We start from the raw sequence: 17,233 nt of genomic DNA, 5'->3' as shown, positions 1-17,233 counted from the left end.
ACCCCCCCCCCCCCTTCGTTGTAAGGAGATTATTATTGGGCTTGTAGTGGCAATTGGGCTTATCTTTTTCATAATGGGTTCATCATAGTTTAAAAATATTAATAAGTGGGCAATCGAGTAAATGAGGACGCAAATATTTCTTAGGATTAACAAATGACAATGAATAGTAATCATATATAATTATACTTTATCTGCTGTAATATTGATTTTAACTCCCAAAAAAATATTGATGTGAATTGTATAATTATATATCCTTAAATAGCTAGAACTCTATATTTTTGCTAAATTGTAAATGTCATTAAACATAATGAAGATTTTGGTTACAACAAAAGTGAAACCATGTTTTGCTTTTCAGCCATTGAGAATCTAAAGGATCGCAAAAACTTTAAAAATATCTCAAAGAAACTAGGAGAATTAAGTCCAAGCTTGCCAACAATGGTGACCTTAAGTTAATATTATAGTACAGGACAAACGGCAATAAAATAGACCTCCCATTCCAAACACTTCTCGATCAGCTACATTAACCAGGCAAGCAAGAGAAATAGCTAGAGGCAAGTTCAGTTAAGCATTCACAGAAGTGGCACCAAGCAGGCATCGACGGAAGCAGCTGGTTCCGCTCTGGAGCTTCACTGGCGGAGAAAGAAGCTAGAACTCTGTATGAAAACGAGTTTAGATGTTTGATGCAAATCAACATGCACCAAACCGATAGACACATCCATTCTTTTGCTTGTGCTATAGTATTTCAAAGAAACTCAAAGTAATGACATTTACATAAAAAAAAATCATTCGTTTAACTAATATTATATTGTATATGATTCATGTTGTTACTTTTCATGGTTTGATAATTTTCATGGCCACTAGATTCAATTTTATTTTAATAAACAGCTTTTTATCTTCCGAATAAATATAAATAAGATTTTCTAGATTTATTTTTTATTGCACAAAGATAACTTTTTATATTTTTAATGTTTGTCTATTTTTAAGAAATATTAATTATAAATGTTTGAATTGATGAAATATTTGATAGTTATTAGAAAATGTATAGTAAAAGTAAAATAATAAATTAAATTGTAAATACTCATTACATTTTTAATAAATACTCCAGAAACCTTTTCTTCTGGAACTAAAAAATAATATTTAATACGATATCCTTTTAATTAGGAAGTTGGGTTGGGATCCGTTGGACATTTTAATATAGCATTAACTACAAAGATCATTACAAAGATTACAAAAGCACAGATAAAGGTGGTTGATGCATTGGGTGTCGGAACAACCCGATAAGACATTAAAGAAGATGCTTAAATGGTTTAATCAATCGACAAAAAAAAAATGGTTTAATCAATCATCCCATTGGTCTCCAATGTTCCAGATGATACCATGAGCAGCGAGTGGGAGATAAGTATACGTGTATGGCGTTGAGTTGTGAAACTGTTTATTGGTCCCGTTGTAGTTAAGAGAGTAGATGAGATTTTTCACTTGCACCACTCGTTTTTCGAGCACGTTGTCACCGTGCTTATTACGTATGTTTTATTTACTGCCTTTGGCTTTTCATTTTTGTATGCTTGTGAATTTTGAATCATGGTGTTTTTTTTTCGATACATTTGAAGTGAGTAATTTTGAATCATGGTTTCTGCATGAAGAACTATTTTAATGTCAAGTTGTTTCCAAATATAGTGACTTAATTCTACTTCTTCTGCCTACTACAACATAACATAATAATTTATTAACAAAAAAAAAAAACATAACATAATAATTAATGAGTTTTTCATAACTAGAACCCTTTTCTAAAAATCGGCCGCTTGGACGTTACGCTTCACTCTTCCGACCCGATTTATGTCAAATCGGTTTAAAAAATCGGATATCCAATTTTCTCCGTCTAGACCGCCTAAATGACCGCCTAGGCGGCCGCCTAATCTATTTTTTAGTTATTTAATTATTTTTATTTTATTTTTAATAATATTTTTATTTATTTATTTGATCTAAAATTTTATAAATATCATTTATATTCATAATTTTGATGAAAATTACCCTATATTAAGTTTATATATTCTATTTGTATGTTTTATACTATCCTAAACATGAAAATGCATTAATGTTATACACAATTAAAGATTAACATGTTTTATAACATAGTAAACAATCTAAAAATTCTGTCCCGCATAATTTCTGATTAATCCTCGATTTTCTCTTTAGGCGCTAGATCCAACCCGACCGTCCGACTAGCGCCTAGCGCGTTTCCAAACAGAGACTAGAACTCTTTAAGGGGTTTATTGGATTTATTATATGAGTTTAATATGGAAATGAAAACAAACTCCATTATTATTATTTATTTAGTTGCGATAGGATATATGGGACTCATATGAGGTGGATGCATGGGAACAACAAATACATGAAGAAAGATGCTTAATCAGTTCTTGTAGTAGAGTGGATTAGGGAGCTTGAAAGTCCTTCTCCCAGGGCTGTCTTTAGCCAAATCAGCCCATTGGTCTCCAATATTCCCAATGATAGTGTGGCCACTCCTCACCAACTTCTTCCTCTCCTTTGACTTGAAGTTTGATATTTTCGTGTTCGAACCCGTTGGCCTGTGTGTCAACATATACATAAATCCACCATTCAAATCGTATATGATATACTTTATACTTAATTACTGCATTAAGCTAGTTAGTTCAATTTATTCTTACTTGAATAAGATTTGTCTCCAATAGGTGAAGCCAGCAGCTTCGAGATTCTTTAGAGTGACTTCCTCCAACTCTTGGTAACGCTCAGTGAGTAAGACAGGCTCAATCCCGAGTTCTTGGATGTTTTTGTAAAGATGCAAAGTCTCTGGGAGCACGGGAGATTCTCCGGCCTCTAACCACTTATTGAACGCATTCGGGTCTATCTTCTCTGTCCTGAAAACCCAAAGAAGTAGTTTTACATGAAATCACAATATAGTTATGGAGACATGACTTATGGTTATATAGATTTTAGACTAGAGGACTTAAACGATGTAGTAATAATTTTATTTATTTAATTTTAACAATTTGGTGATCTATGATCATATATATTAACTCGGAAAATTTTGAGGACCCAAAACCAATGTTTCATTATGACCGTCACTAATTATATATGTATGGAAACCGAAGTCATGCATGAGAAGTTAAAATCCATACAATTAAATTAAAATATGTAGTTCTATACGTTGTCATCTGATAGGTACTGAGTGAATGCAACCAGTCTATGTGGTGGTGGTGTGTAGAACTAATATTAATAGTGATATGCATACCCGTATCCATATTGAGCGTAAAAGGGAACATTGGAGAGGAGGGTCTCGTCTAGGTCAAAGATCCAAACATTGATGGTGTCGTTCTTCAAAGCAAGTCCTTTGGCGTAGAAATAAGCTTCTTTGCACACCGTTTTGGAGTCAGCACGGTACTGTGGGGAAGTGAGGTAGTCTTCAACATAGTCTTTGCAATTTGCGGGCACTGTTTGGAAGTTTATGATGTTAGAGGTCTCAACACCAAGGTGCCAGCTTCTGCAGTTGTGGTAGTTGATGGCGAGTTGTTGTTTCTCTAAGAGTTCGGCTTCGTTTTCAATGACGTTGATTGATGTGAGGAGTTCAATGAGCTTAGGCACAGGTAGCGAAGGGCGAGCTTGGGAGACCGTAGCGGCCAAGAGCAAGAGAAGTGAAAGTGAGAGGATTTTCATTATTGTTTTTGGTGTGGTTTATTGTTTCAGTTGTGATGTTTATTTGTGTGGTACAAAGGGTGGTATTTATAGTAAGGCGGGGTTAGGTTTACGGTATGATTACTTATGAATTTATGATGAGTATGATAGGAAATGGGGAGAGATGTGTACGTGTATGGCTTCGAGTGATGCGATATTTCACTTGCACCACTCGTCTTTCGAGCACGTTGTGTAGTGTGTGGCTTTGAGTGATGCAAATTTAATAGTAGATGAGGTTTTTTCACTAGCACCACTCGTTTTTTGAGCACGTTGTGACCGTGCTAATTTATTAGGGTTTTGAATTTTTTTTATTTTAAAAAAATTTATGTCTACCATTGGCTGTTAGTATAGTATATGCTCGTGAAATTTTTAACTAGGGTTATAGGTTTTTGAATATAAATCTCACTAATTTAACTTATTTTTAAAAATAAATTTTATTAAATATTATAGATTTTACTATTTTCTTATTTACTATTTTCTTACTAATATTTAATATAGATTTGATATATATTAAATCAATTTGTATAAAACTAATAAAAATGATATAAAATTGTATAATTATCAAAAATTTAGCCCAAACAATATTTATAAAATTTGTAGGTATATAAAAAACTAATGATCTTACGATTAGTTATTTATAAAAAATAATAATATTTCGAAATTTGAAATGTTATATATGAATATATTTATTTTATAGATGATGTATGAGCTATTACCATATTAAAAAAAAAGTTTACCAAAAATAAATATCAATATTAAATGTAATATATGAATTATTACCATATTCTAATAAGTTTGCCAAAAATATAAATCAACATTAAATGAAATTATCCATGTCATATTTTTACGGAAGCCGTGTCATCAAATTCAGTAGCCTTGTCATATTTGTTTTGTGAAATTGATTGTAGAGAAAACATGTGGCAAAAATCACTTCGCAAATATAGTTTAGGGGATATTGGTTTTTTCCTCCATTATCCCAAAACCCAAAAAATCATGATCCATATTAATAGCCCAAAAGAAGAGCACAAGGAGGAATAATTATCTAGAATTATGGAGAGGAAGAGAGAAAGTTATGGAGTAAAATAATTAATGTTAGATATTTGGAAATAAGATAATAATTTAGAGCAATCTAGAACATGTTAGAGTTTGCTCCTTCACTTGTATAAATAGGGGTGCTAAGCACCATTTGTATCAACCAAAAATCAAGAAAAAGAATAGAGAGAAAATATTTCATAAAGAGTTCTAAGAGTCTTTAAAAAATCTTCAAACACAAGCCTTAGTGAAAATCAATTTCCTAAAATAAGAAGGTAATCTTAAACACTAACTGTCTACATTCCATCTTAACCTTCCGAAGAAAATATTATCCGCTATCTTTCCCAACGGCTGGTATCAGAGCCACGTTACCGTTATTTTTGAAGAAGTAAATATGGAGGCCACTGTTACCTTTGAAGGTGACATGTTCAAGCTCACGACGGACAACTTCTCTTATTGGAAACCGATGATGGAAGATCACCTTTATTGTAAGGATTTGCATGAGCCCATCATCATGAAGGATAAGCCAGAAGGAAAGGATGATAAAGCATGGGAGATTCTTAATAGAAAGGCAGTTGCCGTAATACGTAAGTATGTCGACCGATCTCTCTTTGAACATGTCTCTACCTACACAAATGCTTTTAAATTATGGACAAAACTTGAATCCATGATTCAAAAGAAAACACCTCGAAACAAAGTTCTTCTTGTTCGACGGTTGGTAAAGTTGGATTACAAGGATGACCAGAGCATGATGGAGCACTTGAACAATTTCAAGGGGATTGTAAATCAGCTTAACAAAGTTGATATGAAGTTTGAAGACGAAATGCAAGACCTTTTACTCCTTAGTTCACTACCGGAGAGTTGGGACACACTAGTTGTTACTCTAAGAAATTCAGCACCGGAGGGAAAGCTTACCATGGACACCGTCACTGATAGCCTTCTAAACGAAGAAGTTCGCAGGAAGGAACGAGGTTCGAGTTCATATTCAGAAGCTAACATTGTTGATAGACGAGGTAGAGAAGAGACTCGTGGTCACAACATAAGTAGAGGACGAGACCAATCTCAAGGAAGATCTAAGTCACGTCCGAGAGTTACTTGCTATTACTGTGGCAAACCGGGTCACATGAAGTCGGAATGTCGGTTTTTCAAGAAAGACAAACAAGCTGGTAATATCAAACCAGACCGGTTCAATCCTACAAAGAAGCATGAAGAAAAGACTACCACCATTGTGGAAGACCAGAGCGAAGAATTATATCTCGTTGGAGAATGTAATCTTAGCTCTGATGATAGCTCATGGATCGTTGATTCTGGTGCTTCTTTTCACGTCACCCCTCATGGAAGCTTCTTAACAACCTATCAAAGTGGTGACTTTAGTAATGTTCAAATGGGAAATCAAGGAAGAAGCAAGATCGTTGGAAAGAGGGATGTTATTCTTACATCAAACAAATGGTGTAAGATAGTTCTCAAAGATGTGAGGCATGTTCCCGAAATCCGACTCAATCTCATATCAACCGGGAAGGTTGATGATGCCGGTTTGGATAGCCACTTTGGCAATGGCAAATGGAAGCTCACCAAGGGGAGTTTGATCATGGCTCGAGGAAGAAAAGAAGGCTCTTTATATGTAACACAAGCCAAGATTTGCAAGGAAGAAGTAAATGTCGCAAGTGATGACATCGATATATGGCACCGAAGATTCGGACATATGAGTGAGAAAGGTTTAAATGTACTTTCTCGCAAGAAACTTCTTCCTGATATAAAAGGTATTTCTCTCTCACCATGTCATATCAACAAATCAAAGAAACCAAACCTAAGGGTTGTAAGAAATGAAGATTCTCATAAGCCTCAAGATCATGAACAAGTGATTGGAGATGATGGCGAAGGGGATCCCATCATGGAACCGAATGGTGATGAAGGTGAAGAAGAAGTTCAATTGGAGCCAGAGGAAGAACATGAGCCAAGAAGGTCTGGAAGAGAGAAAAGACCATCTGTAAGATATTATCGAGATGAGTATGCTAATCTTACAGATGAGGGGGAGCCTCAAAGCTATGAGGAGGCCATATGAGACACTCAGAAAGATGAGTGGGTTGAAGCTATGCAAGATGAAATGCAATCCTTGCATGATAATCACACTTATGAGCTGATGAAGCTACCAAAAGGAAAGAGAGCCTTGAAGAACAAGTGGGTGTACAGGTTGAAGCATGAGGAGAGAAGCTCAAATCCAAGATACAAAGCTCGATTGGTTGTGAAAGGATTCAACCAAAAGAAAGGCATAGATTTTGAAGAAATATTCTCTCCAGTGGTGAAGATGTCCTCTATCCGAGTGGTTCTTGGTCTAGCAGCAGTTCTAGACTTGGAGATTGAACAACTCGATGTCAAGACGGCCTTTCTACATGGTGAACTCGAGGAGAAGAGATCTATATGAAGCAACCGGAAGGATTCAAGATTCCAGGAAAAGAAGACTTGGTGTGCCGATTAAAGAAGAGTCTTTACGGTCTCAAGCAAGCCCCAAGACAATGGTATAAGAAGTTTGACTCCTTCATGGTGGATCACAACTTCAAGAAAACCAAGAACGATCATTGCGTTTTTATAAAGAGGTACGAAAGCGGCGACTTTCTCATATTATTACTCTATGTTGACGATATGTTGATTGTGGGCCAAGATCGCAACAAAATAGCCGCATTGAAGAATGACCTAGGAGAGTCCTTTGAGATGAAAGATCTGGGGCAAGCGAGACAGATTCTTGGAATGAATATCACTCGGGATAGGCCAAATAAGCTTTTATGGTTGTCCCAAGAAAGATATGTTGAAAGGGTGTTGGAGAGATTCAACATGAATAAGGCAAAGCCAGTGAACACTCCACTTGGTGGACATTTCAAGTTATGTTCGGAGCAAAGTCCAACAAGTGAGAAAGAGAAAGAAGAAATGAAGACTACCCCATATGCATCAGCAGTAGGCAGTCTCATGTATGCTATGGTGTGCACCAGACCGGACATTGCCTATGCAGTAGGAGTTGTGAGTCGATGAGTCGCTTTCTCGCCAATCTAGGAAAAGAACATTGGAAAGCAGTTAAGTGGATCCTACGCTATCTACGAGGCACAACGAAGAAGTGTCTATGTTTTGGCAATGGAAAATTGGAGCTGAACGGTTACACCGATGCAGATTGGGCTGGTGATAAAGATTCAAGGAAATCAACATCAGGATTTGTGACAACCTTTGCAGGGGGAGCTGTTTCCTGGCAATCGAAATTACAAAAGTGTGTTGCCTTATCCACAACGGAAGCGGAGTACATCGCAGCAACGGAAGCATGCAAGGAGATGCTATGGATGAAGAACTTCTTGCTTGAGTTGAGAGTAAAGCAAGACAAGTACAACATGCTATGTGACAACCAAAGTGCTATTCACCTAGCAAAGAATCCAACATTTCACTCTCGCTCGAAGCACATCGACATTCGGCATCATTGGATACGAGAAGTTCTTGAAGAGAAGCTCATACATCTCACAAAGGTACACACCGACGAAAATTGGTCAGACTTTATGACCAAAGTATTACCGATCAAGAAGTTTGAAGATTGCTGCAAAGGCACTGGGATGGCAACGGTTTCGGGCTAAATCGGGAAGGGGGAGATTTGTTGGATTTCCCTCCTTAAGCCCAAAACTAATCAAATCATAATCAAGCCTTAGTCCAAGAAGAAGAAACATCTAGAGAAAAGTGGAGAAGTATAGAAGAAGAATTGTGTAGAAGAAGAGAGAAAGTTATGGAGTTAGATATTTTGAAATAAATAATAATTTAGAGAAATCTAGAACTTGTTGGAGTGTGCTCCTTCACTTGTATAAATAGGGGTGCTTAGCACCATTTGTAATCATCCAAGAATCAAGAAAAACAAAGAGAGAAAATATTTGTAAGAGAGAGTTTCCAAAAACAAAATCTTTGTAGTAAACCCTTTCCTAAATATTAAGAGTCTTCTTCTTAAATTTTCTAGTTGTCTAATACCATCTTCATCTCATCGATATTGGATAATTTTCCCAACAGCTGGTATCAGAGCAAGGTTAAGAAATTTGTTGGTTTTTTCCTCCATTAGCCCAAAACCCAAAAAAATCATGATCCATATTAAGAGCCAAAAGAAGAGCATAAGGAAGAAGAATTATCTAGAATTATTGAGAAGAAGAGAGAAAGTTATAGAGTAGAATAATTAATGTTAGATATTTTGAAATAAGATAATAATTTAGAGAAATCTAGAACATGTTAGAGTTTGATCTTTCACTTGTATAAATAAGGGTGCTTAGCACCATTTGTATCAACCAAAAATCAAGAAAAAGAATAGAGAAAAAACATTTCATAAAGAGTTCTAAGAGTATTTAAAAAATCTCCAAACACAAGCCTTAGTGAAAATCTCTTTGCTAAAATAAGAAGGTTATCTTAAACACTAACCATCTACATTCCATCTTAACTTTTCGAATAAAATATTATCCACTATTTTTTCCAACAGGGGATTATTGGAAGTTTTTCTCGCACTACTAGAAGAAAAAAAATCGAATAAGACGACTTAAGTATGGCTTTGTTCGAAAGAACATTTATAGCCAAGGTTATGCTCTCCTTTTTCCTTTTCTCATAAATTATAAATGTAATTTTTCTTTATTTCCTTACATAGTCGACAGCAAGAGGAAATCAGATTATCTTTTTTGGGACAATGTGTCAAATATATCTAAAGATAGACCAAATTGACAAACTAACCATATAGACGTGGATAACTCAAAAAGGAATAGTCTTTTGACACTGTATAGACAAAAAAACCTTTCAGTTTTATGGAAAACATGTAACTCTAAATTTAGCGGGTATACATTATGTTAACTGAACACTAAGAGATATTTATCAGCTATATATTTATATATCAGATAACAAACGACTAACAAATCATATATCGGTTAATGAAACAATTAACAGCTAATCAGTTATCTATCAAATAACTCTAAATCTATTTGTAATAGCTAACACTCTATGTATCGATTACGAATCCATCTTATTATATAAAGCTTGGTTTTTCAAAGTTGCTAATTAACATGATCGCGACATGTGTCGATTATTTTTTTAAGATTGTGACACGTGTCAAAAATATGTTACAATTCTCTTTTGTTTTGGATTTTAAAAAAAATTAGAAAAAGGAAAATTATTATTACATTTTAATTAAAAAGAAAATTATTATTACTTTTTTTTTAACACTAGATAAGGAAAACTATTACAAAATATATTTTATTGTTCTATTTAGGAGCTTAGAAAAGGAAAATTAATATTACATAGTCTTTTACAATTATGGTTCTTTTATATTCTTTTAAAATTTGATAGCAATTTTAATTTTTTAAAAATTTTATAAACAAAGAATAATTGTAAAAAGCAATTTGAAAGTAATTTTTTAAAAAATATTTTGTATAGTTTTTCGTTTTTTTTAAAGAATTATAAGTGATTTTGTTTTTTAAAAAAATACAATCTTAAATAAAAACGAATTATAAAATCCTACAAGTACAAGGAATTATTTAATAAAAATCAAATAGAAAAAACTAACTATTAAATAAGTGATATTCCTTTTTAAAAGCTTTCCTTTTAACGGATAATTGTATGCTAAGAAAACATAAACAAAAATAACTATTATTTTCACATCTATATTTTGGTTTAAGATTCCTCATATTATTTTCAAAGAAACAATTGTATTTACAAGAAAAATATTATCTGAGTATTTTCTTTTAATTTTTTGAAACAACTAAATTTTTTATTATCCTAATTACATCTTATGATGCTAACATAAGTTTTTTTAATTATGATGTTTTTTTCTTACGTAAGTATGTGTGAATATATGAATATATGTTTGTACATATAAGACACAATATATAATTAACCAAACATAATTTTTTTATTAAAATATTTTAAGAGAACATTTGATGATAAACATGATACTAAAAATTATTTAATTAAAAACGAAGTGAAACATAGAATTGATGAATTGTAAAAATCATAATTTTAAAATTCTTTTATAGTAACTAGAAATAATTATTTGATAGCAATTTTTCTGAAATTCTAAATATAAGATAATTTTAAAATTTTACTATATGATAATACTTTTCCTTTTCTAAAATTATAAACAAAATTCTAAAAAAGTATTTAAAAATATTTTTTCTTTTTTAATCGTAAATATAAAGGAGATTTTAAAATATGATTTTTCTTTTTTTTAAAAAAAAACTTAACAAAAATAAAATTACCTATTTCATAATAGTTTTCGAAAAAAAATTGATGACAAGTATGATGCTAAAGCTATTAAATTAACAAAAAAAATTAGGATGTTGTCATGATTGGTATTTATGTGTTTGGTTATACTAAAAATCAAACATATGTTTGATATATATATATTTTCATGTTTGCTCATAAAAATTGATTATTATTATTGTCAACCGTACATATGTTTAGTCAAAAACAAATCAAGCTTCATCGTTATCTTATTACATTTTTTAGTTTTATTATGTAGTATTTTCTAATTATTTTGTTAAATGTTATTATGAAAATATATCATTAATAAATAAAGAATCAAAAAAACTATTTAACATTGGATAAGTTTAATAAAACATTAAATTAGTACATAAGAGTTGCCATTGCTTCTTGGCTGATTTAACTTCCAATTTTGTTTTAGGTATGAATGTTTTTTCTAACTCTAAGTACGATAATAGTTCGTCTATGCACCATGATTATAAAAAACAAATATTAACTGAAACTTATGTGCCAAAACGAATATTAATTATAAAATAAATCTTACATAGCATATGGAAAAACAATCTTAAAACTATAACAAAATGATTTTTTGAAATATTTTTTATTAAATTAAAATATCAACAAAGCCCGTTGCAACGCACGGATCCAAATCTAGTTAAAATATAAATAATAGCAGGTAAGTAATGAAATAGCTGTTAACGTGCATGTTATCTAAATAAAAGAACGTAGATTTCAAGATTTGAAATTGGAAACAATGGAATTAGTGTGAGATAATAACATTAGTATTATAAGTGTCAAAAGAATCAGAATAAAAAATAGAGATTTATGATGAAAAATGAGAGCATAAAAACAACATGTGCGAGAGATAAAAAGATTAGAAGATAGAGAAGAGAAGAGAAGAGAAGAGAGACATCTTAGTCTGTAGGGCTAAAATGGTCAGACAAAATAGTTTCCCTTTTATAAGGGTAGATGGCAAAATATGCGTGTGTTTGGGTATATTCACGCTAATTTTTTTATCTTTTTTTTCTTATAAAAAAATTTACTATTAAAAATTTACTATTTTTTTGTCAAATACTGGGTCTCAAGCGTAAATTGGCCCAGTATTTGGTTCGCCTTATTTTTAATGTTTTGTTACTGTCGAATAGGCTGGATAAGCTTCGGGACCTCATGGCCAACTATTTACAAATTACAACGCTTCAGCCTGAGACCACCGTCGTAGGAAACCGCCGTAAACCGCTCCGGCTCCACTTTCAGTAGCTATTTACTACGGCATTAAACAAAATTTTCCCACTACTTGATCTTCGATTCAACTTCCCTAGCTTCTACATCACTTTCACAAGGTATATATATATATATATATATATATACACCAACAACGAGTCATCCCCATTCCCCACATATTTTTTTGTCTCCACTTTCACTTTCACTTCGTGTTCTGTATGGGTCTCAACATAGAAAAGTTTTGTTCTCTCGGATCAATTCCCCCAACTTAAAAGGAATCATCATCATCAGAGATAGTCGCTGATATCGCTCATGGGTCCATGTCCACAGATCAGAAACTAATACATGGATGGACTTTTAACAATACATCTAGTTTCTTTCTAAATTACAGTCTCTTCAAGTTGGACTGTGTCAACGCTTAGTGGCCAAAACCAAAATCCCACGGAAGTTACCTAATGGCAAAGCTTAACAAATCTCTTTGTGCAGATCTATACTGAGCGGGTGGGAACAAAAAACCTGCACAAAAGATAAATGGTTGAATAAGTGGAAAAGGTTTGCATGGGCATCAGAAGAAACATCGTACCAATAGACAAAGCAACACTTCAGGAATGCATGGATTAATACTGAAGGAAAAATCTCCAAATAGGATACAACTTTCCCAGCTATTGTTGTTGTTACAAGAAACTGATTTCCTTGGAAATTGTTACAGGAATGGTTTCCTTGGAAACCAGACCTTCGCTTAGCAAAAACACCACCCTGAAATTATGATATACCTCAAAACTAAACTGCTAAGGAAAACAAAAATCTCAAAATGATAGGACAAAAAAGCTAGGCCGACAATAAGTTGACTGAGAAGAGAGCACAACAACGACACCAACATGTGTAATGTCTGATTGTCAGTCGTGAGTCAATGTAACGGTTCCCTTCACCGAAAAAGAGCAGCATTAAACCTCTCCTTCTTATTCTGCATCAAAGCAATGGTCAATAAAGAGACATTAAACTTCATTACAGAGGATAAGTTAAACATGAGAAACCTTAAGTTACTTACAGATGATCTATGTTTCTTGCCTTTATTGACATTGGTATTCGCTCTTTGACATCTTGGTAATTGCCTTTGCACAATTGGGAATGAGCACAACTACTATATATACCTTAATACTACACTATAAATCAGGACTTCTTGAATCAAACAGGTTTTGAAGCAAGGATCTACAAGACCTTTACTAATTTGCAGACCAAAGTAAAATTAGAGCACTGTCACACTCTGACTTTAATATACTCACCTAAGTCTCCTTGACCGACTGTCGAAATATTTTTTCAACAATGGGCTAACTACCCAGGCTTACATACTAACATCCAAACCACACCATCAGTTTCTCATAGCTACAACAATGCAGACAATAATATAATCCACAGCTTGAAAACATATAAAATTTTCATAAAAACACGAGGTTCTATTTAGGATCATATTTTTCTCGCGTTGTATTGAGTAAGGCGCAGAAAAAATGGAAAAAGAGTCGATTCTATTTTCCCCTCTTTTTGGATCAGTAAACTCAGAAAATTGACAAAATAATGATAGTCAACTCCAGAAATAAATAAATAATCAATTTATAGGTTTTTCTAAAATATAAAGTTTATTCACGGGCGGGTTAAACCCTGGTTGCAAAATAATTTAGTTATAATGGTCGACGTACAAACCACGAACCATATATACTTAATTAGAACATTATAGTCAGTCTTCTGAAGAATATTGAAGATTGTAACTCGGAGATGATTTGATCGTGTAAATCACATGAATAATTATTGACTAGTATGTTACATGAGTAGTGGAATATAGGAAGAGCGGCATGATCAAAACAGAGATATTTGAGACTAATAGAATTTTCACAGACTAATAAAAGGCTAGACATTTCATTTTGTCAATTGTATAAGAGTGAAAATTAACGGATGTTGTATATGCGTGAAAATCGTATACCAAATCCGTCAGTCTCATCTTTGAGATGCTGAGTCACCAACCATTTCCGCTGGCTCAAGCAGGCTTGCACATATGAGCCAAAGAGGAATAGAGTTTGCCATTCATCTCACACCAAAGTGAACTAAACGAGCTTGATGCTGCGTAAATACTCAAATAATTACATACACACACGTTTTAGGAGACTAATTAAAAACATGTTGCATGTCATCTTCTGAAGTTAATGATATTTCCATAGTAATATGCACTGATTCATCACATGTGTTTTAATGAGCCCTCCCTAACTAGAGTTTATAGATTCCATGACTTGCTGGTATTGCACCTCGGGCATGGTTTTGTAACTTTCGTTAGGTTCCCGTATTTACGTACCTAATATATGAATCTTGTAACTGAACCAAGTGTATATTTATATGACGCATAGCATGGGATTACTATTTTGTTATTCATGATGCGTTCGTTAACAAGATCTGAATTCTATTTACTATTCGGTAATGCGTACGCGGTAGATTCTAAACTCTAGAAAATTAAAAGTCCAATACACTGCAAGAAAACAACATGGATACTGAGAGAAAAAATCGTCGGAATTTCGTCGGAATAACGTTATTCCGACGAAATTCCGACGATTTTTTCTCTCAGTATCCATGTTGTTTTCTTGCAGTGTATTGGACTTTTAATTTTCTAGAGTTTAGAATCTACCGCGTACGCATTACCGAATAGTAAATAGAATTCAGATCTTGTTAACGAACGCATCATGAATAACAAAATAGTAATCCCATGCTATGCGTCATATAAATATACACTTGGTTCAGTTACAAGATTCATATATTAGGTACGTAAATACGGGAACCTAACGAAAGTTACAAAACCATGCCCGAGGTGCAATACCAGCAAGTCATGGAATCTATAAACTCTAGTTAGGGAGGGCTCATTAAAACACATGTGATGAATCAGTGCATATTACTATGGAAATATCATTAACTTCAGAAGATGACATGCAACATGTTTTTAATTAGTCTCCTAAAACGTGTGTGTATGTAATTATTTGAGTATTTACGCAGCATCAAGCTCGTTTAGTTCACTTTGGTGTGAGATGAATGGCAAACTCTATTCCTCTTTGGCTCATATGTGCAAGCCTGCTTGAGCCAGCGGAAATGGTTGGTGACTCAGCATCTCAAAGATGAGACTGACGGATTTGGTATACGATTTTCACGCATATACAACATCCGTTAATTTTCACTCTTATACAATTGACAAAATGAAATGTCTAGCCTTTTATTAGTCTGTGAAAATTCTATTAGTCTCAAATATCTCTGTTTTGATCATGCCGCTCTTCCTATATTCCACTACTCATGTAACATACTAGTCAATAATTATTCATGTGATTTACACGATCAAATCATCTCCGAGTTACAATCTTCAATATTCTTCAGAAGACTGACTATAATGTTCTAATTAAGTATATATGGTTCGTGGTTTGTACGTCGACCATTATAACTAAATTATTTTGCAACCAGGGTTTAACCCGCCCGTGAATAAACTTTATATTTTAGAAAAACCTATAAATTGATTATTTATTTATTTCTGGAGTTGACTATCATTATTTTGTCAATTTTCTGAGTTTACTGATCCAAAAAGAGGGGAAAATAGAATCGACTCTTTTTCCATTTTTTCTGCGCCTTACTCAATACAACGCGAGAAAAATATGATCCTAAATAGAACCTCGTGTTTTTATGAAAATTTTATATGTTTTCAAGCTGTGGATTATATTATTGTCTGCATTGTTGTAGCTATGAGAAACTGATGGTGTGGTTTGGATGTTAGTATGTAAGCCTGGGTAGTTAGCCCATTGTTGAAAAAATATTTCGACAGTCGGTCAAGGAGACTTAGGTGAGTATATTAAAGTCAGAGTGTGACAGTGCTCTAATTTTACTTTGGTCTGCAAATTAGTAAAGGTCTTGTAGATCCTTGCTTCAAAACCTGTTTGATTCAAGAAGTCCTGATTTATAGTGTAGTATTAAGGTATATATAGTAGTTGTGCTCATTCCCAATTGTGCAAAGGCAATTACCAAGATGTCAAAGAGCGAATACCAATGTCAATAAAGGCAAGAAACATAGATCATCTGTAAGTAACTTAAGGTTTCTCATGTTTAACTTATCCTCTGTAATGAAGTTTAATGTCTCTTTATTGACCATTGCTTTGATGCAGAATAAGAAGGAGAGGTTTAATGCTGCTCTTTTTCGGTGAAGGGAACCGTTACATTGACTCACGACTGACAATCAGACATTACACATGTTGGTGTCGTTGTTGTGCTCTCTTCTCAGTCAACTTATTGTCGGCCTAGCTTTTTTGTCCTATCATTTTGAGATTTTTGTTTTCCTTAGCAGTTTAGTTTTGAGGTATATCATAATTTCAGGGTGGTGTTTTTGCTAAGCGAAGGTCTGGTTTCCAAGGAAACCATTCCTGTAACAATTTCCAAGGAAATCAGTTTCTTGTAACAACAACAATAGCTGGGAAAGTTGTATCCTATTTGGAGATTTTTCCTTCAGTATTAATCCATGCATTCCTGAAGTGTTGCTTTGTCTATTGGTACGATGTTTCTTCTGATGCCCATGCAAACCTTTTCCACTTATTCAACCATTTATCTTTTGTGCAGGTTTTTTGTTCCCACCCGCTCAGTATAGATCTGCACAAAGAGATTTGTTAAGCTTTGCCATTAGGTAACTTCCGTGGGATTTTGGTTTTGGCCACTAAGCGTTGACACAGTCCAACTTGAAGAGACTGTAATTTAGAAAGAAACTAGATGTATTGTTAAAAGTCCATCCATGTATTAGTTTCTGATCTGTGGACATGGACCCATGAGCGATATCAGCGACTATCTCTGATGATGATGATTCCTTTTAAGTTGGGGGAATTGATCCGAGAGAACAAAACTTTTCTATGTTGAGACCCATACAGAACACGAAGTGAAAGTGAAAGTGGAGACAAAAAAATATGTGGGGAATGGGGATGACTCGTTGTTGGTGTATATATATATATATATATATATATAC

At 33.6% G+C, this 17,233-nt stretch overlaps 1 protein-coding gene across 1 annotated transcript; it reads right to left on the bottom strand.

The window, feature by feature from the left end:
- Positions 1-2,295: 2,295 nt before the first annotated feature.
- On the bottom strand, positions 2,296-3,742 carry LOC106325058 (vegetative storage protein 2). The gene is made up of 3 exons (XM_013763084.1): positions 3,266-3,742; positions 2,682-2,891; positions 2,296-2,582 (listed from the first exon to the last, which is right to left on the bottom strand). Exons 1-3 carry the CDS (start codon positions 3,685-3,687, stop codon positions 2,408-2,410), a joined length of 807 nt encoding a protein of 268 aa, XP_013618538.1. The 5' UTR covers positions 3,688-3,742; the 3' UTR covers positions 2,296-2,407.
- Positions 3,743-17,233: the final 13,491 nt, after the last annotated feature.

This window comes from Brassica oleracea, chromosome C2 (genome assembly GCF_000695525.1).
Source record: "Brassica oleracea var. oleracea cultivar TO1000 chromosome C2, BOL, whole genome shotgun sequence".
NCBI lineage: Eukaryota > Viridiplantae > Streptophyta > Magnoliopsida > Brassicales > Brassicaceae > Brassica > Brassica oleracea.
This window is presented reverse-complemented; position numbering and strand designations above follow the sequence as displayed.

Bases quoted from the DNA above. Each gene is read 5' to 3' on its own strand.
- LOC106325058 (XM_013763084.1), bottom strand. From the start codon at position 3,687: ATGAAAATCCTCTCACTTTCACTTCTCTTGCTCTTGGCCGCTACGGTC. The intron at 2,892-3,265 runs GTATGCATATCA...TTGGGTTTTCAG, and splicing joins TACGCTCAATATGGATACGG to GACAGAGAAGATAGACCCGA. The intron at 2,583-2,681 runs GTAAGAATAAAT...GTTGACACACAG, and splicing joins TGGAGACAAATCTTATTCAA to GCCAACGGGTTCGAACACGA.